The sequence below is a fragment of the Impatiens glandulifera genome, chromosome 9 (assembly GCF_907164915.1).
Source record: "Impatiens glandulifera chromosome 9, dImpGla2.1, whole genome shotgun sequence".
Taxonomy (NCBI): domain Eukaryota; kingdom Viridiplantae; phylum Streptophyta; class Magnoliopsida; order Ericales; family Balsaminaceae; genus Impatiens; species Impatiens glandulifera.
The window spans coordinates 21,277,468-21,301,223 of record NC_061870.1 but is presented as its reverse complement, the minus strand read 5'-3'; the positions used below and the strand labels follow the sequence as shown (position 1 = coordinate 21,301,223).

The 23,756-nt window shown below is 28.8% G+C and overlaps 2 protein-coding genes across 2 annotated transcripts; both read left to right on the top strand.

The window, feature by feature from the left end:
- The first annotated feature begins 4,038 nt into the window (after positions 1-4,038).
- On the top strand, positions 4,039-5,639 carry LOC124915453 (acetylserotonin O-methyltransferase-like). Its single transcript, XM_047456167.1, has 2 exons — positions 4,039-4,807; positions 5,179-5,639. The coding sequence occupies exons 1-2, from the start codon at positions 4,046-4,048 to the stop codon at positions 5,515-5,517; spliced, it is 1,101 nt and encodes a 366-aa protein (XP_047312123.1). The 5' UTR covers positions 4,039-4,045; the 3' UTR covers positions 5,518-5,639.
- A 15,832-nt stretch (positions 5,640-21,471) lies between these two features.
- Positions 21,472-22,964, top strand: LOC124915989 (acetylserotonin O-methyltransferase-like). The gene is made up of 2 exons (XM_047456728.1): positions 21,472-22,259; positions 22,632-22,964. The coding sequence occupies exons 1-2, from the start codon at positions 21,498-21,500 to the stop codon at positions 22,962-22,964; spliced, it is 1,095 nt and encodes a 364-aa protein (XP_047312684.1). The 5' UTR covers positions 21,472-21,497.
- The last annotated feature ends 792 nt before the right edge of the window (positions 22,965-23,756 follow it).

Sequence of the window (23,756 nt, the reverse complement as noted above, 5' to 3'; positions counted from 1 at the left end):
ATTTATTAGAATGTTAAAAGGAATATTTATTATATTATATAAATAATAATTGAAATATAAATAAATATATATTAAAATATAGATAATTAAATATATAAAAAATAATAATTTATATATATATATATAATGAATTTAAATGTAATAAATAAATAAATAAATAAAAAACTGAGTAAATAGTAAATTAGGTTAGTTTGGGAATGATTGAACAAAATAGGTTAGTTTGGAAAGTTGAACGGCAAACTAAGTTAGTTTAGAAAGTTGAACGATAAATTAAGTTAGTTTGAGAATTGGTTCTGATTTCGATTGTTTTATTAGAGCTATTTTAAACTTGGATTATTTGAGTTATTTTGAATACTTTCTCAAATTTTAAAAGATTAACTCTTTATTATATCACTATAATTTAATTAATAAATCACTTCACTTATCAATAAAAATATTAAAATACATCTACTTTAATTTAAATTAAATTTTAAATACATAAGAATATATATTAATAATTAATGTTAAACAAATTTTAAATAGCCCATTTTTTTTATAGAATAAATAACAACATATTATGAGTTTGATCTGAAACATACGTACGGACGACCCAAATCTAATTTAGGTTGAGGAAACATTTTAGATATGTTATTTTAATAAAATATCATATTTTTGTCTTATTTGTATGATCTTTATCATACACTTTTTATACTTATAATATATTTGGAATTTCAATTGATTTATTTTAAGTAAACACGTTTTTACAATTATTAAAAATTCAATTGCAAATGCATAATTAAATGAAAATAATAATTAAATAACTTTTTGTCTAGAAAGTGACATTTGAATCTAGATATATCCAACAATAATGATACAGTTAATTATGGTGTTTGTTGCCATAAATTTGATTTGTGTTTGTGACTGCAATAAGAACACGTATTTATGATTTCATAGTTATAATGATAAGACTATGGGTGTTTATTATTATTACCATTTTTTTTTATTGGTTTTAGAGTGCTTTATGAACCGAAAAGATTAGGATGAGGCAAGCTAGACAGCCCCATAGCCCACCTTCTTCACGTGTCCTTCAAAATAAATTAAAAAAATAAATTAAAAAATTGTTTAAGATTTAAACTCATGACCTTAATAATAATATTAAATTATTTAACTGATTAGATTAATTTTTATTAATTTTAATATAAATTATTATATATTTTTAATAAGATAAAAGTTAAATAAAAAATAATATTTATAGAAAGTTTTAATCGCGGATAAAATATTTTCCGTAGTTAAAGCATATTAACGACGGTAAAATATCTACCGTCAATCGCTGTTAAAAAAAATTAATCAATAAAGGTCGAAAAATACCGCACTTAATAATTTATAATGACGATTTATTAAACTGTCGTTAATAGCCACTAATTGTGGTTTTAAAAACCGCAGTTAAAAATATATTTGTTAATAAGGGCAGTAAAACTTACAATACTTAACCATCTTTAACTGCAGTTACTTTACCACCATTATTAAACAACATTTTTTGAGCAATGAAACTTTTAACAACAACCATTAAGTGCGTTAAAATTAACGTAATAAATAGTCTATAGTTTTATAAACTGTATTTAGAGACTATTAATTGCGAATCTACGGTAACTTTACCGCCCTTAGTTAATAGTCTTTAATTGCGATTTATAAAACTACCGTTATGGACTATTATGTACGATATTTTTACCGCCTTTACTATTCAATATGATTTTAATGGAATTACTTTTAAATGCGGTAAAATTATAATAGTTAATAGTCGTATATAAATAATAAAATTTTCTACAACAATAATCTAGAAAATGAACAATAAAACTTATATTTAAATTATTTATAATATATATATAACTTACACAAAATAATATATATTACAATTTTCTTTATACATTAGGTAAAATATAATTACATCAAAATATTATTGCAATAAATTTTGATTATATTTAAATATAATATAATAAAAGGTGTTTATTAACATAATCAAATAAAATAAATTATCATTCATAAGATTTATAACAATTTATTTTCCTTCTTTTTGCATTTTTACAGATTGTTTCAAGCTGGTCGGATTTGGGAGATACAAATCCTAACAGATTTCATTCGTTTTAAAGATTTTAATATAGGATTTCTTGACCACCTTGTCATTCTCTTATTCGGGGGTGGCCACAATATTCTTTTGTTTTTCTCAGTCCTCTTTTTCCGGCTGCTCGTACATGACCTCAATGGTGTCCATGTTTCCATTCCGACATCTTAGCACGAATTTTTCTGGTTTTGTACTCGTTAAGTCAATCTCAATACAAATGCGAGCAAACGTGACCCGTTCAAATGAGTCAAAGTCGGGATCGAGCTTAAACTGGGGAGGGATTAAGAACTTATACAAAAAATAAATTAATATATGATAATAATTAATTTTCTTAATGTAAAATTAAATATTTAATAAAATTAACTTCAACTTAAAAATGTATTACTAACAGTACATTTGATTAATAAATTTCTTAACTTTATATTGATATTACTATTTTATTTAATTGACTCAATATTTAAAAAACAGGATATCAATTTATTTTAAGTCAGTTAAATGACTGCAAATAATAAGAATTTTTTTGGATTTATGAAAACTAATAACAACAATAAAGTTGATTTAAACTCTAAAGCTCTAATTTAAGAATTTGGATCCTAATAGATTTTTCAGGTGCCTCTAAATATTTATTCTTTAATTCTATAATCTTAATAATTTATGTCGATAAATTGAGATAATATTTAGTTACGGAAATATACGTTAAACTTCAAATAAAGAACGGTTCATGGTTCATTAAGTCGTTTTTCGTTGTTCTTCAAATCTTCTCTCGATCTTGGATCTCCCAGTTCTGAATCTGGACTTGGATCACCAATGAATGATGTAGGTGGGGTTTAGGTCTTTCAATCCTCTATCGATAACCCTTTAATATTCTTGAGAGAGGAACAAACCTCTACCTTTTGTCTGATGAGAAAAACATAATATGTAAACTATCTATATTTGGTTTGAGGACCTAAACCTAATATACCCATTTACTATTCGGCTCATCAATGAAATAGTAAATGATATTTCAGTTTCTACACAAATATATACTCATATTTATTATAAATGTCTAAATAAATTCATAATTTCTATACTTTAATAGACCACTTTAATTAAATTTTAATCTTTATTATGATAATAATTAATATATCATTATTAAATAATATATGTACCCAAATATTAAAATTAATTTCAACATTTACCTTGATTAACATCCAATCAAATTTAAATTTAAAGTAGTTCATTTTAATCAATTATGCTCCCACTTATCATAATATATATATATATATATATATATTTTATCAATAATGTTTCAAACATATTATATTTTGTTATTTCTCTATTATGGAACAAACATACTATTTTAATTTTATTACTGTGAACACACACATTCAAAATTTTCTTATATTTTCATTTATTTTAATATAATGAAAATCATATACATAATACATTATTAAAATTGGAAAACAAACTAATATTAACAAAAACAAAAATACAAACAAATCAACCACATTATTACGTGCCAATCTAACTCATAAAACGCCAAATCAAGCCCACAAAAACTAAACTCCAAGCCAAAATCATCAAACATAGAAAGTAAAGGAAACAAACAACCAACAACAAACATTCATTCATTTCTACGTACTTAATTATATAGTCCCTACTCCCTATCCAACAAATTTAAAAAAAGTTATTGCATTTATTTTTTTTTTGACTTTTTACCCCTTAAATTTTTTCTTATTTTCATTTTGTTACTAATATTAGATCTCACAAAAAATATATTTATATTTAGAAAATAGAAGTTGTATCTCAATGGAACGAGAAGTCAACATATTGAAATCCATAAAAGTTAATTTTGAGCAACATAATTAAAATTAATGTAAAACTTAGTATGCAATATCAATAATGATCCACTATAAATATACATGTCTATCGAAAGAGAAAACACAAATTCATAGAAAAAAAAGAGAGATGGCTAAGAGAAATGAGGAAGAAACTAATGCCCAAGTTAACATATGGAATTATGTATTCGGCTTCGCAGACATGGCAGTAATTCGTTGCGCCATTGATCTTGACATACCCGACATCCTCGAAAACCATGTGGCCGATAGCCCCATGACTCTCTCCGATCTATCCTCAGCCGTCGGATGTCCCCCTTCCACCCTCCACCGCATCATGCGATATTTAGTCAATCGTCGCATCTTTCGCGAAGAGCCCATAGAAATTGATGGCTCCAAATCAAAGGGTTATGTCCCAACTCCTATTTCTCGTCTCCTCATGAGAAACCATAACAAAAGCATGGCCTCATTCATTCGGTTGCAGAGCAGCCCTTTTATGTTGGCACCCTGGTTGGGACTAAGCAAAAGTGTCCTAACTGACTGCAAATCCCACGCGTTTGAAGTAGCCAACGGCAAGGATGTATGGAGCTATACTGAGGCAAATGCAGACCGTATCAAGATGATCAACGATGCAATGGCGTGTGATGCCAGGCTGACGGTGCCAGCTATTATTCGAGGATGTCCGGAGGTTTTCCAAGGATTGGAGTCGGTTGTGGATGTCGGTGGAGGGAATGGCACGACGCTGAATTTGCTGGTGGAGGCTTTTCCGTGGATTCGTGGCATTAATTTTGATCTTCCACATGTTGTTTCCGTCGCAAAAGAATGTGTTGGTGTTGAACATGTTGGCGGGGACATGTTCAAAATGATTCCAAAAGCTGATGCAATTTTCATGAAGGTGAACAAAATATTAATAATCATCATCACAATCATAGTCAATTTTGAAAAAACAAATTTTATTTATGTTGGTATAAAAAGTATGAATAAATTAGATGTAACATCTTAAAGTAAATGTCAAGGAAAAAAGTAATTTTATTTTTTACAAATCCTTAGATAATGCTACAATTTTTTTTATCACACTTTTTTAACAAATAGAATTGTTTTAAAGTTTTTGACAAAATGGAAAATCGCTACCAAAACGAGCCATCTTCACTAATATGGTAGTTGGCATGCCATCAATTTCTACATACATTATTTTCCATCATTAAAAGTTTCAATTATTACTTGTGTTAAATTTTAAGTCATCAATTTCCATTGCCTATCTTCTAGTGGACTCTGCATGACTGGGGAGATGAAGATTGCATCAAGATCTTGAAGAATTGTAAAGATGCTCTTCCGAAAGGCAAAGGCAAGGTGATAATAGTGGAGGCGTTACTTAAAGAAGACGGAGTCGGAGTCGGAGTCGAGGAAGCGGAAGAGAAGGTGAAGGAAGAAGACGATCTTGAGTATGTGAGGCTCATGTTGGATATGGTGATGATGGCTCATACTGAAACCGGAAAAGAAAGGACACAAAAACAATGGGAAGATGTTCTCAACAAAGCTGGCTTTTCTCGATACACTGTTCATTGCATTCCAGCCGTTCAATCTGTGATCGTTGCTTATGCTTGATCGATCCTAGATTTAATAAAAATAAATAAAGATATTTCTTTAGAATGTTGGAATGCTAATAAAGTTGTAATCTCTATATTTTATATATTTTCTATTAATGTCAATAATGTTGGTTTCATTAACATATAACATATTTTGTAATTAAAATAAGCTAGAGATTAATTGTCATACCCTAAACCCAATAATCTAATTTTCTTAAATTATTATATTCTAATAAATTTAATTATATTATGAAAACAGTGATTATATTCGATATATAAATAATAATACTTAAAGTCAATCAACACCAGGTTAATCTATGTCATCTGGTATATAATTCACGTTAGATATTTTTTTCCTCTTTCCTACTCTCTTTCTTAATTAAATTTTGTTAATCATTTCGGTAGGTTTGTTCTTACTTCCAAATTTAAAATTAAAATAACAGTATATAAGTTTAAATCATTTATTTTTTTATTTAACATTATAAAAATATAACTAATTTGCACAAAGTTGCTCAAACATAGTTATTTAAAGTTTTTAAATGTCAAGAATTGATAACTCTTAATCTCCAATTACTACATTGTCTTCCCATTATCTTTAATTTGTCAAATTAAGGGAAATAACAAACATTCAAAGTTTGATAACAAGTTATAAATATATTTGGTATGATTTCGACAATAACGACGATATTTTCCCGTCGTTATTGATAGTTGTCAGTCACTAAAAGGTAATATCGACAGTAAACTTGATTTACTTTGTTGGTTTACTTTGTTTGTTTGTATTATTATAATGTTAGTCCGGATAGATTTTGTGAAAACATTTTAACCCGAGTAGATTTCAAATTATGACCACCCTTAGTTGAAAATATTGAAAGAGAAACATTTATAATATATAGCGACATCAATGAACTCCTTTGTGGTTAAAGATGACAACAAGGTGGATTAGGTCGTGGTGTATTTACTATGATTAGTTAATATTATTCAAATTCAATTAATTTAAAATTAGTTTTAACTTGTAAAATTAAATTTAATATTTAATGTTAACATAATAATGAATGATTTGGAGAAAAAATTCAAGCTAAACATTATAGTCATATATATATATATATATATATATATATATATATATATATATATATATATATATATATATATATATATAATAAATAAATATAAAACTATAAGTTTGGTGCATTTATAACTAAAAAAAATTGTTTATATCTTGAATTAGTATTAATATAGATAATTTTGTTAGATGATATAGAGTAAGGAAATATATTTATATATACAAAATAATAAAATTATTTTATTATTTTAACAATCATAAGTGGTATAGCGGTTTAAATTTTACATTTCATTTTTAAGAACAGTGTTCGAATCCCAAAACATGCAAATTTATATTTTCAAGATTGTATTTTTGACTATAATATATGGTGGCGCAACTTGTAAACAAATGATAGACATCTGAAAGTGTGAGGTCGGAATTAGTGGTTGGTTTGACGAGCATTTGAAAGTTTGAGATCTCTAGATGGAGGTCGGGTGGTGGGTGGTTTGTTAGTGTGAGGTCGGAATTAGGGCTTGGTATGACGAGCATTTGAAAGCGTGAGGTCACAAGATGAATGTCGGGTGATGGGTGGTTTGTCGAGTGTGAGGTCGGGAATTAGTGGTTGTTTTGACGTTGGATAAGAGGTCTGTGATCAATTGAGATTGGTTGTTGATTTGTTGAAGTGAGAGTAAAAGAGAGAGGTTGACTGAGATTGATGAGTGGTTTATCGAGGGATAGAGGCATATGAAAAAATGTGAGTCACAAGATTATGATTAATAGGTGGTTTGCCGAGGGATACAGGGACATATGAAAAAGTGTGAGTCACAAGATAAATGTCAATTGGAGGGTTAATAGTTGAGTATGACGAACATTTGAAAATGTGAGGTCACGAGATGAAGGTCGGGTGATGGGTGGTTTATCGAGTGTGAGGTCGGTAATTAGTGGTTGGTTTGACGTTGGATAAGAGGTCTGTGATTAATTGAGATTGGTTGTTGATTTGTTGAAGTGAGAGTAAAAGAGAGCGGTTGACTAAGATTGATGATTGATTTTTCGAGGGATAAAGGCATATGAAAAGGTGTGAGTCGTAAGATTAAGGTTAGTGGGCGGTTTGCCGAGGAGATAAAGAGACATATGAAAAAGTGTGAGTCGCAAGGTGAGGGTCAATTAGAGGGTTAATGGTTGAGTTTGACGAGATATAAAATGTGTGTCATCAATTGAGATCGACTAAAATTGGTGGGTGATTTGCCGAGGAAATAAAAAATATATATGAAAAAGTGTGAGTCACGAGATTAAAGTCAATTGAAGGGTTAAGTGGGTACCGAAGGGATAAAATATATATTAATATTAAGTTTAAAATTAAACTTAATTCTTACCGACTAATTTTAGGTATGACGTTACCAATAAATAAATTATGTAACGAATTCTCAAGTGCTGACGTTCACAACAAATGTCATAATACATCTCAACTATGTATAAGACTTATCATCGTGCCAACATTTGTGCACATGTAAGTGTCTTCTTTGAATAATTGTAGTGGCCCATAGTTGTAAGATGTACCTTGAGGACATAGTCTTTTAAGGCCATGGTTTTGTGCACATGTAAGTGCATTCTTTGAATAGTCATAGTGGCCCATAGTTGCAAGATGTACCTTGTGGACATAGTCTTTTAAGGCCATGGTTATTTAAATGCATCGTAGCAACTTCACATGCAATAATACTGCATGTACTAATACTTTTGACAGTATGTGTCACGTTCCAAAATTAGCTTTTCTAGACCGAGGAATCTACGGCCCTGACAGAGATCTAAGACCGTGGATGACAGGATCAGCTCTCCGGGCTAAGGGTCCCAAATATGGCTCAAGTATGCAACTATACATGATTGGCTGATGAGATACCTTTAAAAAAACTCATAGATGCAATACCTAATGAATGTCTTCTATTAAAAATACTTGTTGGGTCCCTAGACTCACTATGCTTGTGTGGTGTAGGAATCCAGCCAACGGATTTTATGACAGGTGAAGGAAGATTTGGAGTGGAGCATGGTGCCGGAGATGTGTGTGGGAGGAGGGACCAAGACCGTATGACCGACTTTTATATCAACATTTTCAATGATCGTGTCAAATAAGCACCTTAGAGCTTCTGCATTTATGTTCGAAATCATAATGATTTAGGTGCATGAAAGTAGGAAAGTATGAGTATTGATTTTATTATAGGATTATTTTAATCTGTTTATTTAATTTGGTTTTTGTTTGAAAACATATGTGGGTCTGAAGCTAGAGCTAGATCGAGCTGAGTCTACTCTGTTTATTTAATTTGGTTTTTGTTTGAAAACATATGTGAGTCTGAAGCTAGAGCTAGATCGAGCTGAGTCTACTCTGTTTATTTAATTTGGTTTTTGTTTGAAAACATATGTGAGTCTGAAGCTAGAGCTAGATCGAGCTGAGTCTACTCTGTTTATTTAATTTGGTTTTTGTTTGAAAACATATGTAAGTCTAAAGCCTTAATTATTCACATAGAAAGAGAAGCCGGAGTTGGTCCCAGCCACCCATAAAAAGTAAGTACTTCCTTTTCTATCCACCATTCTTTCATAATAGGGTGAGTTTCAACTAAGTTTCAAGTTAGTTTGGCTCTTTAACTAACTTATTTTATTTAATCATTTTATTTAAATTTTTATTTATTTATTTATTTATTACATTTAAATTCATTATATATATATATATAAATTATTAGTTTTTATAAATTTAATATATTTAAATTATTATTTTGTACATATAACAACATTTTTTAAGATGTGGCAGTATAATTTTTATTCCATACCTAACAAATCATTTGACGTTCCTAATAGCACATGACTGAGAGAAATATGGTAATCTTGTTACCAATGAAAATTTGAGAAAGAAAAAAACTTACGAGATCAAAGCCAACGTATTCAAACCGAAATGGATAACTTACGAAGAACAATCATTTGTGAGAGGTGTAACCAAGAAGGTCATATGAGACATAACCACGATGTCTTGAGAAAAATCGTCAATAATATAGAGAAACGATGATTGTAATCATTTTATGAATGGTTAATTATTATATTATTATGGTTAAAATATTTTAAATTTATTATTATTTATCAATTATTTATTAGAATGTTAAAAGGAATATTTATTATATTATATAAATAATAATTGAAATATAAATAAATATATATTAAAATAAAGATAATTAAATATATAAAAAATAATAATTTAAATATATATATATATATAATGAATTTAAATGTAATAAATAAATTTAAAAAAAAAAACTGAGTGAATAGTAAATTAGGTTAGTTTGGGAATGATTGAACAAAATAGGTTAGTTTGGAAAGTTGAACGGCAAACTAAGTTAGTTTAGAAAGTTGAACGATAAATTAGGTTAGTTTGAGAATTGGTTCTGATTTCGATTGTTTTATTAGAGCTATTTTAAACTTGGATTATTTGAGTTATTTTGAATATTTTCTCAATTTTTAAAAGATTAACTCTTTATTATATCACTATAATTTAATTAATAAATCACTTCACTTATCAATAAAAAATATTAAAATACATCTACTTTAATTTAAATTAAATTTTAAATACATAAGAATATATTAATAATTAGTGTTAAACAAATTTTAAATAACCCATTTTTTTATAGAATAATAACAAAAGATCAATAACAACATATTATGAGTTTGATCTGAAACATACGTACGGACGAGTGGACGACCCAAATCTAATTTATGTTGAGGAAACATTTTAGATATGTTATTTTAATAAAATATCATATTTTTGTCTTATTTGTATGATCTTTATCATACACTTTTTATACTTGTAATATATCTGGAATTTCAATTGATTTATTTTAAGTAAACACGTTTTTACAATTATTAAAAATTCAATTGCAAATGCATAATTAAATGAAAATAATAATTAAATAACTTTTTGTCTAGAAAGTGACATTTGAATCTAGATATATCCAACAATAATGATACAGTTAATGGTGTTTGTTGCAATAAATTTGATTTGTGTCTGTGACTGCAATAATAACACGTATTTATGATTTCATAGTTATAATGATAAGACTATGGGTGTTTATTATTATTACCATTTTTTTTTATTGGTTTTAGAGTGCTTTATGAACCGAAAAGATTAGGATGAGGCAAGCTAGACAGCCCCATAGCCCACCTTCTTCACGTGACCTTCAAAATAAATTAAAAAAATAAATTAAAAAATTGTTTAAGATTTAAACTCATGACATTAATAATAATATTAAATTATTTAACTGATTAAATTATTTTTTATTAATTTTAATATAAATTATTATATATTTTTAATAAGATAAAAGTTAAATAAAAAAAATAATATTTATAGAAAGTTTTAATCGCGGATAAAATATTTTCCGTAGTTAAAGCATATTAACGACGGTAAAATATCTGCCGTCAATCGCTGTTAAAAAAAATTAATCAATAAAGGCAGAAAAATACCGCACTTAATAATTTATAATGACGATTTATTAAACTTACACAACCATCTTTAACTGCAGTTACTTTACCACCATTATTAAACAACATTTTTTTAGCGATGAAACTTTTAACTACAACCATTAAGTGCGGTAAATCACCGTAATAAATAGTGTATAATTGTAATTTTATAAACTGTAGTTAGAGACTATTAACTGCGAACCTACGGTAACTTTATCGCCCTTAGTTAATAGTCTTTAACTGCGATTTATAAAACTATCGTTATAGACTATTATATATGGTATTTTTACCGCCTTTATTATTCAATATGATTTTAATGAAATTACTTTTAACTACGGTAAAATTATCACAATTAATAGTGGTATATAAATAATAATTTTTTTACAAACAATAATTTAGAAAATGACCAATAAAACTTATATTTAAATTATTTATACTATATATAACTGACACAAAATAATATATATTAAAATTTTCTTAATACATGATGTAAAATATAATTACATCAAAATATTATTACAATAAAATTTAATTATATTTAAATATAATATAATAAAAGGTGTTTATTAACCTAATCAAATAAAATAAATTATCATTCCTAAGATTTATAACAATTTCCTTTCCTTCTTCAAACCTAAAAAAAACATTCAGATACTAAATTAGCAACAAATTATAATTTATATAAATTTTATAAAAAATAATAATTCAAAAATAATATTTAAAACAATACAACAATAGTCATGATTAAAACAATCAGAACCTAGGTAAACATAATTTTCTAATTTCTATCACCATTTAATAAACACATTATAATTTCAAATTTATAATAATGAACATAATTTTTAAGTTTATACACATTATAATTATTCAAAAACATTATATCATAAATAAACATTATTTTAAATTTAAAATAAATTTTCATTTCATACATAAAACAATTTCTTTTTCTAACATATATTTTTCTTACGTGATCCATTTCAGTTGACATGCCATTTTGATTATATTTATTTAATTCTAACATTAATTTATTTTAACAACGTAATAGAACATTCATTTATTTTACTCAAATTATTATGTTAGTAAAAAATAAAAGAATCATTATAATAGAAATCATACCTTCTTTGACCTTACAATTTGAATCAATCTCTTTATGATCTAACATATTTCAAATTGAGGATCAATCATTTTATCCAAATTTTCAAAATATACCAGTACAAATCTTATTATTCATTTATAATTATATTAATCACCATTTCAATCCATTTTAATGAAGATGTTAGAGAATAAACTTAGGATGAAGAGGTTAGAGAATTATGATGAAGAGATAAATTCAAAGTAGAGAGAAAAAACATCTTCTATCCACTTTAATAGTAAAAGTATATAATTATAAATTTTATATCCTTTGATTTGTTTTAATTAAATTAATAAATTTTATTATATTTAATTTTTTTTACTTTATATTAAAAATTAGAGATATAAATGCTACCAAAAACGAATGTTAGACACCTTTAATAGAAAGGTAAAACCTAGAAACCTTAAAGAAGGTGATTTTGTTCTCAAACAAACTCGGAAACTCCTAAACCATTTTTAATATAAAGTATTATATTAAAAATAACTTGATTCGAGAGAGGCACTCTATAAGCATTAAAAATCTACATACTCAATTTATAAATTTAAAATAATCATTTTAATTATTTTTTAATAAATAAAATAAAAATAATTAAAACCAAAGCCAAAACTTAATTAAACAATTAATTGGGATTAATAATTGTGATAATTAAATCTTAATTAATTAAGGATAATGGCCAAAGAAAATAAAATAATTTGGGATAAATGTTATACTCATTTTGTCCCAAATTAATTTAAAAAAACAAAAGAGATTAAAATAAATAATTTAGGAAAAATATTGTATACATTTTATTGCAAATAAATTATTTATTTAACCCAAATATATACAAAAAAAATAAAATAAACTGAAAAAAATATGACATATTTATTTTAAATATTTGTATATTTTTAAAGATTTAAAAACAAAGTCAAAAAATGAAAGAAGAACCAATTTCAAACAAACCCGTAAGGTTAAATAAAAAAAATATATATATATATGATCAAGTGCAGCCGAAAACCAAAAGATTCAATGCAGTAGGAGTCACAGACATCAGATAGGCGCTGGATTTTCATCCAACGCCCATGAGTTGTCCGCGCCGCCCGCTGCCATAGAGAAAAGGCGCTCGCGAAGCACCAGATTAACTAACACGCGCCACAACGATGTTAGCCAAAACACGATGGCACACTCCATCGCGGAAGGAACCTAGACGGAGCATTCCACATTTGGATATTCGCCTGAAACTATGAGGTTTCGTCTTGGTTCGTCATCTTTCTCGCGACGCCGGACGGATAAGAACAACAATCATCTTTGATTTTTCAAAGATGGAACTCTGTCATTTCTCCACCTTTTAGCCTCATTCAAAAAAAAATATGAAATGAGCACTCTACCATGGTGATCATTTCTCCTAGGCCTACTATCATCATCACAGCCTAGGCCGTTGATTGACCGAAAAATAGTCGAAAGACCATAAATAGCATTTTGACTAAATGAAGTCCACTTGATCGATGAACTAACATTGGGTGGCTATAAATATCCTCCCTTGATCAATCTGAAGGCAAGCGATCAACTCTCAAGCCTCTACTCAAAGATTTTCAGAAATCCGCCATTAAAGCTTCAAGCTTGTGGATTTTCGGAAATTCTATGTAAGGCCTTAAAGTTTGGATTCAGGCATCCCCAAAGCTTTCCTAGGTCTAAGGAATGTTCTCCAACTCTTGGTAAGCTTTCAATCATCCTCTATATCAAATTGCCAGTTTGAATTGGAAGATTTACATTATAGTTTTGACAGTTTTATATATTGTCTAGTTATTTGATTTTTTTGATTGGGAAACGATCTTAAGATCATTTGTGAGTTTTCTATTGAGACAAGAACAATCAATCAATCTAAATTTAGAAAAACGCAAATTTGAATTTGAAAAATTCAAAATCAGGTTTTCTTTTCTTGAGTTATTGCTCAAAAACAGCAACCTAGAAAGCTTCCCAACATATTTCTAATTATGTTGGGAACCTATTTCGATCATATTTTATCCATCCCGCCATGTTTGATCAAAATCAAATTTTTCATAAAAAAATGAAAATTTTAAGTTCTAATTGAATAGGTCAAAATGAATAGGCAATGCTCATGTTTTAGTTTTATTATTGAAATATAAAGAAGCTATTGACATTCTTCTTACACTTCATTAAATCCTAAAAACTATTAACTCGATTTTTTATATCAAAACTATTTTGGTTGAATGAAACATCATCTCAATTGAATGACACCTCAAGATTATGTTCATAATGATCCTGTGAGCTTTGTGAAGTTTCCCATGCTCACGAATCAAAAGATCCAGGTCTCAATCAAAATTGTAGACGCGATCGAACATAACCTAGGTTCGATCGCGTCCGAGGGAATTCGGCCAAGGATTCCTGCAGCTGACCGAAAAATTTTCGATACCGAGGCTTTTCGACATTCGAATGAGGATCTTCGAACCAAAGACCTAGAGGTCCGATTGATAATTCTCATAACCGACCAAGAAGTCTCGCATCCGACCGAGAACCTCGGCACCCCAATCAAGAATTCTCACACCCGACCGAGAATTCCGAGACCTTGATTGAGGACTTCAACAACTCGACTAAGGGACGTTTGCACCCGACCGAGGATGTTATCACCCAGACCGAGGGGTCTTGACCCCAAGACCGAGGATTTTAACCCCGGTTGATAAAATCACACCTAAGGCCGAGGACGCCGATCCTAAGTTCTATTTGGTTACAATTTTAATATTCTAAAGTTATTTTGTAGTTTTGGGATCCTAAACCATTTTCTAAAAATCTCAAAAAATAGAAAATGATTTCAAAATATTTTGGGATACTTCCATAAATCAATATTTTGGTAAGGGCTTGTTTGGGATTTATTTTTAAACCCTATTGCCTTTAATATTGATGTTCTTCATGTATACTCCTCCCTAGTCATTATCATCAGCTAAATGTACTTGTTGTTACAATTTTAATACTCAATAACATGTGCATGTCTAGGACCGGAAGAATCATTGATTAAATAAAACGTTATACAACCAATTTTCAGAAGACAATTTTTTTTTAAAATAGAGACCGTCTTAAAACGGGTACGGAGGATGAAGCGCGAAAGTCATTTTCCGAGTATCACCAAACTACGAACCAAAACGAAACTCTATATAAAAATAATTTTGTATACTTATTTTTTTTATTGATTTTAAAACTGAAAATTAATTGGTGACTTTTTATTGAATAAATAATCTTTTAAAAATAATTGTTTTTAATTAACTTAAAATAAAGATTTCCTTAATCAAATTTTTGTTTGATCATTTCAAATCTAACCGATTATTTAAAATTTGATCAGAAATTAATTATTGTTATAATTAATTTTAAACGGTTAGGAATAATGTCATGAATCTTTTAAAAATAATGTTTTATTTAAAATAAATATATATAACACGCAAACCGAGGTCACAACTTCTCGAATCTCAAGCTTTTCCGAAACAAGGATATTTCGTGTGTTACATCATGTCATCATTTCTTCTTATTTGCTCTAAATGATAGAATCAAGAGAATAACAAATATCCATTAAAAAAATGGTAAGATTCTAAATTTCTAAAAGTTGTTTTTAACTATATTTGTTTCTTAAAGGATGAAACCATTTTTGAAGATCATCCAATTATAATGAAAACAACCATGCATACTAATGCATACTAGCTAGTAAATATAAGTTATGAAAATAATGACCAAAGTATGGTGAATATTTCACCTTTTGAACAGAGTCAAAAGATTAAGAAACGATGAAATTTCATCTTTGAAAAATCAGAGATGGCTACGGATGCTTATCCGTCTTGGGTCTTCTCGATTTCGATCGATATCTTATTTTGAGAAAGTAGATGATGGAAGTTCGTTTTTTGGGTGTCCTCAGTTTTCAATAGATATATGATTTTGAAAAAGTAGACGATAAAATTTATGTTGGGTCTATTCCGTATTTTGGTTTCAGACGATTGTTAGACTTGAAAAATAAGACACTCAGTTTGTGGAAAACAAGAATAAAAATTATTTTGACATAATAAAGAATTGTTAATTCTAGTTTCAGCATATGTCAATGGGTATGAACAAAGATTGGGAAGAGTTGTTGAATGTCTCTCGTCGTTGAAATAACGTGGTTACCCAAATTTACTTGGTATTATAAACTCTATGATTTTATCTTCTAAGGGCTTTTGAGAAAAAAAGAGGTATACTGATTTATCTCGTGAATGGCTCGAGCAGTGAAGATTGATATGCGACTCATAACTTTTTGATGGCGCAATATATGTGATGGTGGAGATTTTTATTCTTATAAGAGCTCTTGAGTGGAAATGGAGGTACGTAAAATTATCTCATGAATTTCTTAAGCAAATGTGAAGATTAAAGTGTAAAACCCACTTATTTATTGATGGCTTAATTTTTGTCAAGGTGGAGAGTGATGGGTACGACACATGTATTTCCTAAGGGACATGAAATTCGTCAATGTGAAGATTGTTGAATTTGTAATTTATTCATCACATCTCAATAAGCGCGAAATTCGCCCAAGGTAGAGATTATTGGGTTTTGAGCTCATATTTTATTAGAGTTTATATATTGTAATGAGTTTTAAGCCTTTATTGGGCTTAGAAATATTAGTTTAGTCTTTTGGCTTTGATGTACTCCTATAAATAGAGACATTGTAACTTATTTTGACCATTATTCCATGGAAAATCAATAGAATTGACGACTCCCCGAGGATGTAGGCATTATTAGCCGAACCTCGTTATATCTTGTATTCTATATTATTCTTTACCACTTTACCATTATACCTTCTTTTATCGCGTGTAGATCTTTTCTCAACACGTTCAAAGAAAGATTACACAAGGAGAATAAACAAGATTCATCATCTTCTTCAATTCAATCTCCTTTCATCGCAAGGGGAAGGGGGAAAATATCATAGGACGCATCAAACTTATGAAAATAAACACCATGATTGGGATAATTAGGAGCTACTATTGATTATAATATTTTAGTTTGTAACATTTGTTGTATGATTGTGTGAATGTTACTAATAATATACTTTAGGGTCTGTTGATTATCATCCTTTAATCTTAGTTAGGGTTTGTCTAACTATGATTCTTAACTCTCTCACTTTTGAGATTTTAAAAAAATGGTATTAACCGTTTTCTAAAAAAAGATACGAATTTAGATGGTATATTTTATTAATAAACTCATTTCGTCTTCAAATTAAATTATATTCATTCTCATTAAGGGGATAATCTTCATTTTGGTGTAAGTCATGTATAACTGTCCAATTAAAATATATTATAAATTTTGTATTACAATATCATATTTATATTTCGCAATCTCTATTATATTATTTATATTTTAATTATATGATTATAAAACATTTTTCTCTCTTTCAACATCAACATTCTTTATCTTTTAAAGATGATTTTGAAAGCACAACACAAACACAAATTATATAAATATATAGGAGACGAATGAGTAACAACCTCGTCGTTGTCTTAATCTACAACCTTTGTCTGAAAATGAAAAAGAACATATGCGTCGTCGTTTGAGAATGAAGTTGAAGAAGTTATCTCAATACGAATGTGAAAGTTTGTCCCACAGTATGACTTAGAAAATTTAAAAATGGATATATATAACATGTACAAGAGGATTTTGTACATATTTTTAACACAAATTAACTTTTTTTTATTAACATTTTAAATTATTTGAAACAAAAATAAATGTATAAGGAATAATTTTAAATAAAAATAAATATAAAATTAATTAATTTCAAATAAAATTATTTTTTACAAGAATAATTTAAAACAAAATTATGCATAGAGATATATTCTTAAACTTAGTTAAATGTATAGAAACTAGTGTACATATTACCCTTTAATTTATTGAATAACATTATGTATGCTCTTTAATTTTTTTAATTAATTAAATAACAAAAAAAGGGGTAAGGATAATAATAATAATAATAATAATAATAATAATAATAATAATAATAATAATAATAATAATAATAATGGAGCTTTATTAGTAGTTCTTTATATTCCTTTAAATGAACCACTTCAGCTTTTGAACGTGAAAGGTAACTTTATCAAAATTATGGATCATCTGATCTTTTACAATATTGTGATTAATAAATTTTTTTTTAAACAACAAAGATAAAAATTTCAATGATAATAGCTACTAATAGCTTGACATACTTAAATTGTTTTAACATTGTTAGAAAATTATCTCGAAATAAAACAAAACTTGTATAAGTAAAATGTTACCAATAAATAAATAAATGAGAATACAAATAAACAAACTCCAATTTAAAAGGTTGATATTAGACGAATGCCCTACCCTTTTTTTTTTACTCACAATATATTTTTTCTTTACAATGTTTATATATTATATATAACTTATATATAACATTCAATACAATATTTTTCTCTATTTTAACATGATATCATACCTTTATTTTCGTTCATTAGCATAAGTCATAATCTTCATAAATTTATTATTAGATTTTTTAAATATTTTTTTTCTTTAAAATGTTTATATATGTTGATGTCCTTATTTTCTTCTACTATCATATTCTCTAAATTTATTTTTCGGTTGTTGTTTTATCTTAGCAGTCAATTCCCATATTTTTGTTGTTCTTAATCCAATTATAAGAGATTTTTTGTTAGGTATTTAGTCAACACAATGTCATTCCGTCGTTGGATGGATCTCAACACTCACGAGTAATATCGGAGTACATCCACTTTTTTTAGCCTAGCAGCAACAATACGTGTATATCCCCAACCTCTATGAGGTCTTGAGTTCGAGCCTGTCAGGCGTAAAGTTCCGCTCGCCTGGTTAACTAGTTAAGTGTGTTTGCGGCCTATGTACTTAATTCGCGAAGATTAGTCGCACTCCGAAGGAGATGCGAAACCCATCATTCTAAAAAACACCAGAGTTCTTTTAGTTGTCTTTTCACCCCATCATTCAATGACCATGTGAGTCTACATTATCAATAGATTATTAGTTAACACATAAACACCCCGTTGTTGAATGAATTTCAACACTCATGAGTATTCTCGGAGTTTTTCAATTATTGTTTCGTCCCAACAGTCAATGCCCATGAGATTCTATATTTTTCGCTGATTTATCAGTTAATACACTTTCATATTGTAAATGGATGAATTTCAACCCTCACGAGCTTATCAAGTTTAAAGATTACTTTATAAACATTTCAACATCTCATTTTCAAACTTAAGTTGTCAAAACATTTTCTAACTTAAAATTGAGAAGGAATATTATAATATAGAATAGTATATCTGTAAAATATTATCACAATATTTTAATATTATAATATTATATTTATTATTATAATATTATTATATTAATTTGGTTATAAGCTGTAATATAACGTCTATATACCTAACTTATATTATATTCAATATGGTCGAATTTATTTCAAGATCTTAATTTTTTTAAGCCTAATAGGTACAACGCATTAAGTCATTACTTTGACGGATATCACTAGGTAACCATGACAACTTACATGAAGACACAATTAAAACGATCAATAGAAGATTTTTTCCCGAAGAAATAGAAGTCCAACTGAAAATTTAAATAGTTATTGTTTAAGACTCCTGATAGTCATATTTTTCTGACTCTAACTTAAAGCGTTTCAGTGTAAATCAAACTCGAAATTTTTAATCTTTTAGGAACAACTCTTGTAACTTAAACCAACCTAATGATATAATTTTGAATAGTTTTTAAAAAAATGAAGGTGATTTTTTTCATATAAAATGATAGCAGAAAAATGATATTGATTTTGATGATGATGTTTTTTATAGAAATGGCTTACGCCATTAATTAAAAAGACCCGAAAATGGTAAAAGGAGTACAAGAGTTGAAATTGAGCTTACAATAATTTGCTCAAAGTCAACACACGATGACCATGAAGAATCCACAGTTGGCCTAAGAAACGCACACAAATATGAAATCAAAGTACAAAAGTGTATAAGGAATGAAACTAACAATCAATCAACTAAAACAAGATGATAGGGGTTAATTTCCTCGGACTCGTCTCTCTTGTCTTTGCCCTTGTTCTTTCTCTCCTTCTTTCTTGTCACCATTATGTCTTTTGGGATATATTTCCGGATAGAGTTCCGACTCTTCGTCTATGCTAACTTCTCTTGTCACTTTTTTCCTTTTGGTCTTGAGTTTGGAGTTTAGCGTATGAGTTGTTTCCCTTAAGGTGGTTTATTTGACAACTTTGCGGCTTTCTTTAGTTTCGGAGCTCATGATTTTCGAGATGCTTTGCCTTTTGCTATCATCTGCGTCGACGCCGGGCTTTTCGAACCTAATTAGTGGGAAAAGGGCCTCAGTTTCAGGCTTAGTGGGATCGGGATCGGTTTGGTTCTCGTTCACGTGTTCGTTGTGGCTTTCGTTTATTTTATGTATTTCGATATAGGATTTCTTGACTACCTTGACATTCTTTTGTTCGGAGGTGGCCACAGTCTTCTTTTGCTTTTCCCCGTCATCTTTTTCCGGCTGCTCGTACATGACCTTAATGGTGTCCATGTTTCCATTCCGGTATCTTAGCTCGAATTTTTCCGGTTTTATACTCGTTGAGTCGATTTCAATGCAAATGCGAGCAAACGTGACCCGTTCAAATGAGTTAAAGTCGGGATCGAGCTTAAACTGGGGAGGGATTAAGAACTTATACAAAAAAAAAATTAATATATGATAATAATTACTTTTCTTAATGTAAAGTTAAATATTTAATAAAATTAACTTCAACTTAAAAATGTATTTACTAACATTACATTTGATTAATAAATTTCTTAATTTTATATTGATATTACTATTTTATTTAATTGACTCAATATTTAAAAAACAGGATATCAATTTATTTTAAGTCAATTAAATGACTGCAAATAATAAGAATAGTTTGGATTTATGAAAACTAATAACAACAATAAAGTTGATTTAAACCCTAAAGCTCTAATTTAAGAATTTGGATCCTAATAGATTTATCAGGTGTCTCTCTAAATATTTATTCTTTCATTCTATAATCTTAATACTTTATGTCGATAAATTGAGATTATATTTAATTACGGAAATATACGTGAATCTTCAAATGAAGAACGATTCATGGTTCATTAAGTCGTTCTTCGTTGTTCTTCGGATCTTCTCTCGATCTTGGATCTCCATATTAAAATCCATAACAGTTAGTTAATTTTGAGCAACATAATTAAAATTAATGTAAAACTTAGTATGCAATACCAATAATGATCCACTATAAATATACATGTCTATCGAAAGAGAAAACACAAATTCATAGAAAGAAAGAGAGATGGCTAAGAGAAATGAGGAAGAAGCTAATGCCCAAGTTAACATATGGAATTATGTATTCGGCTTCGCAGACATGGCAGTAATTCGTTGCGCCATTGATCTTGACATACCCGACATCCTTGAAAACCATGTGGCCGATAGCCCCATGACTCTCTCCGATCTATCCTCAGCCGTCGGATGTCCCCCTTCCACCCTCCACCGCATCATGCGATATTTAGTCAATCGTCGCATCTTTCGCGAAGAGCCCATAGAAATTGATGGCTCCAAATCAAAGGGCTATGTCCCAACTCCTATTTCTCGTCTCCTCGTGAGAAACCATAACAAAAGCATGGCCTCATTCATTCGGTTGCAGAGCAGCCCTTTTATGTTGGCACCCTGGTTGGGACTAAGCAAAAGTGTCCTAACTGACTGCAAATCCCACGCGTTTGAAGTAGCCAACGGCAAGGATGTATGGAGCTATGCTGAGGCAAATGCAGACCGTATCAAGATGATCAACGATGCAATGGCGTGTGATGCCAGGCTGACGGTGCCAGCTATTATTCGAGGATGTCCGGAGGTTTTCCAAGGATTGGAGTCGGTTGTGGATGTCGGTGGAGGGAATGGCACGACGCTGAATTTGCTGGTGGAGGCTTTTCCGTGGATTCGTGGCATTAATTTTGATCTTCCACATGTTGTTTCCGTCGCAAAAGAATGTGTTGGTGTTGAACATGTTGGCGGGGACATGTTCAAAATGATTCCAAAAGCTGATGCAATTTTCATGAAGGTGAACAAAATATTAATAATCATCATCACAATCATAGTCAATTTTGAAAAAACAAATTTTATTTACGTTGGTATAAAAAGTATGAATAAATTAGATGTAACATCTTAAAGTAAATGTCAAGGAAAAAAGTAATTTTATTTTGTACAAACCCTTAGATAATGCTACAATTTTTTTTATCACACTTTTTTAACAAATAGAATTATTTTAATTATTTTGACAAAATGTAAAATCGCTACCGAAACGAGCCCATCTTCACTAATATGGTAGTTGGTATGCCATCAATTTCTACATACATTATTTTCCATCATTAAAAGTTTCAATTATCACTTGTGTTAAATTTTAAGCCATCAATTTCCATTGCCTATCTTCTAGTGGACTCTGCATGACTGGGGAGATGAAGATTGCATCAAGATCTTGAAGAATTGTAAAGATGCTCTTCCGAAAGGCAAAGGAAAGGTGATAATAGTTGAGGCGTTACTTAAAGAAGACGGAGTCGGAGTCGAGGAAGCGGAAGAGAAGGTGAAGGAAGAAGACGATCTTGAGTATGTGAGGCTCATGTTGGATATGGTGATGATGGCTCATACTGAAACCGGAAAAGAAAGGACACAAAAACAATGGGAAGATGTTCTCAACAAAGCTGGCTTTTCTCGATACACTGTTCATTGCATTCCAGCCGTTCAATCTGTGATCGTTGCTTACGCTTGATCGATCCTAGATTTAATAAAAATAAATAAAGATATTTCTTTATTAATGAATGTTGGAATGCTAATAAAGTTGTAATCTCTATATTTTATATATTTCCTATTAATGTCAATAATGTTGGTTTCATTAACTTATATAACATATTTTGTAATTAGAATAAGGTAGAGATTAATTGTCAAACCCTACCCCCAATAATCTATTTTTCTTAAATTATTATATTCTAATAAATTTAATTATATTATGAAAACAGTGATTATATTCAATATATAAATAATAATACTTAAAGTCAATCAATACCACATTAATCCATGTCATCTGGTATATAATTCACATTAGATTTTTTTTTTCCTCTTTCTTACTCTCTTTCTTAATTAAATTTTTTTAATCATTTCGGTAGGTTTGTTCTTGCTTCCAAATTTAAAATTAAAATAACAGTATATAGGTTTAAATCATTTATTTTTTATTTAACATTATAAAAATATAACTAATTTGTACAAAGTTGCTCAAACATAGTTATTTAAAGTTTTTAAATGTCAAGAATTGATAACTCTTAATCTCCAATTACTACATTGTCTTCCCATTATCTTTAATTTGTCAAATTAAGGGAAATAACAAACATTCAAAGTTTGATAACAAGTTATAAATATATTTGGTATGATTTCGACAATAACGACGATATTTTCCCGTCGTTATTGATAGTTGTCAGTCACTAAAAGGTAATATCGACAGTAAACTTGATTTACTTTGTTGGTTTACTTTGTTTGTTTGTATTATTATAATGTTAATCCGGATAGA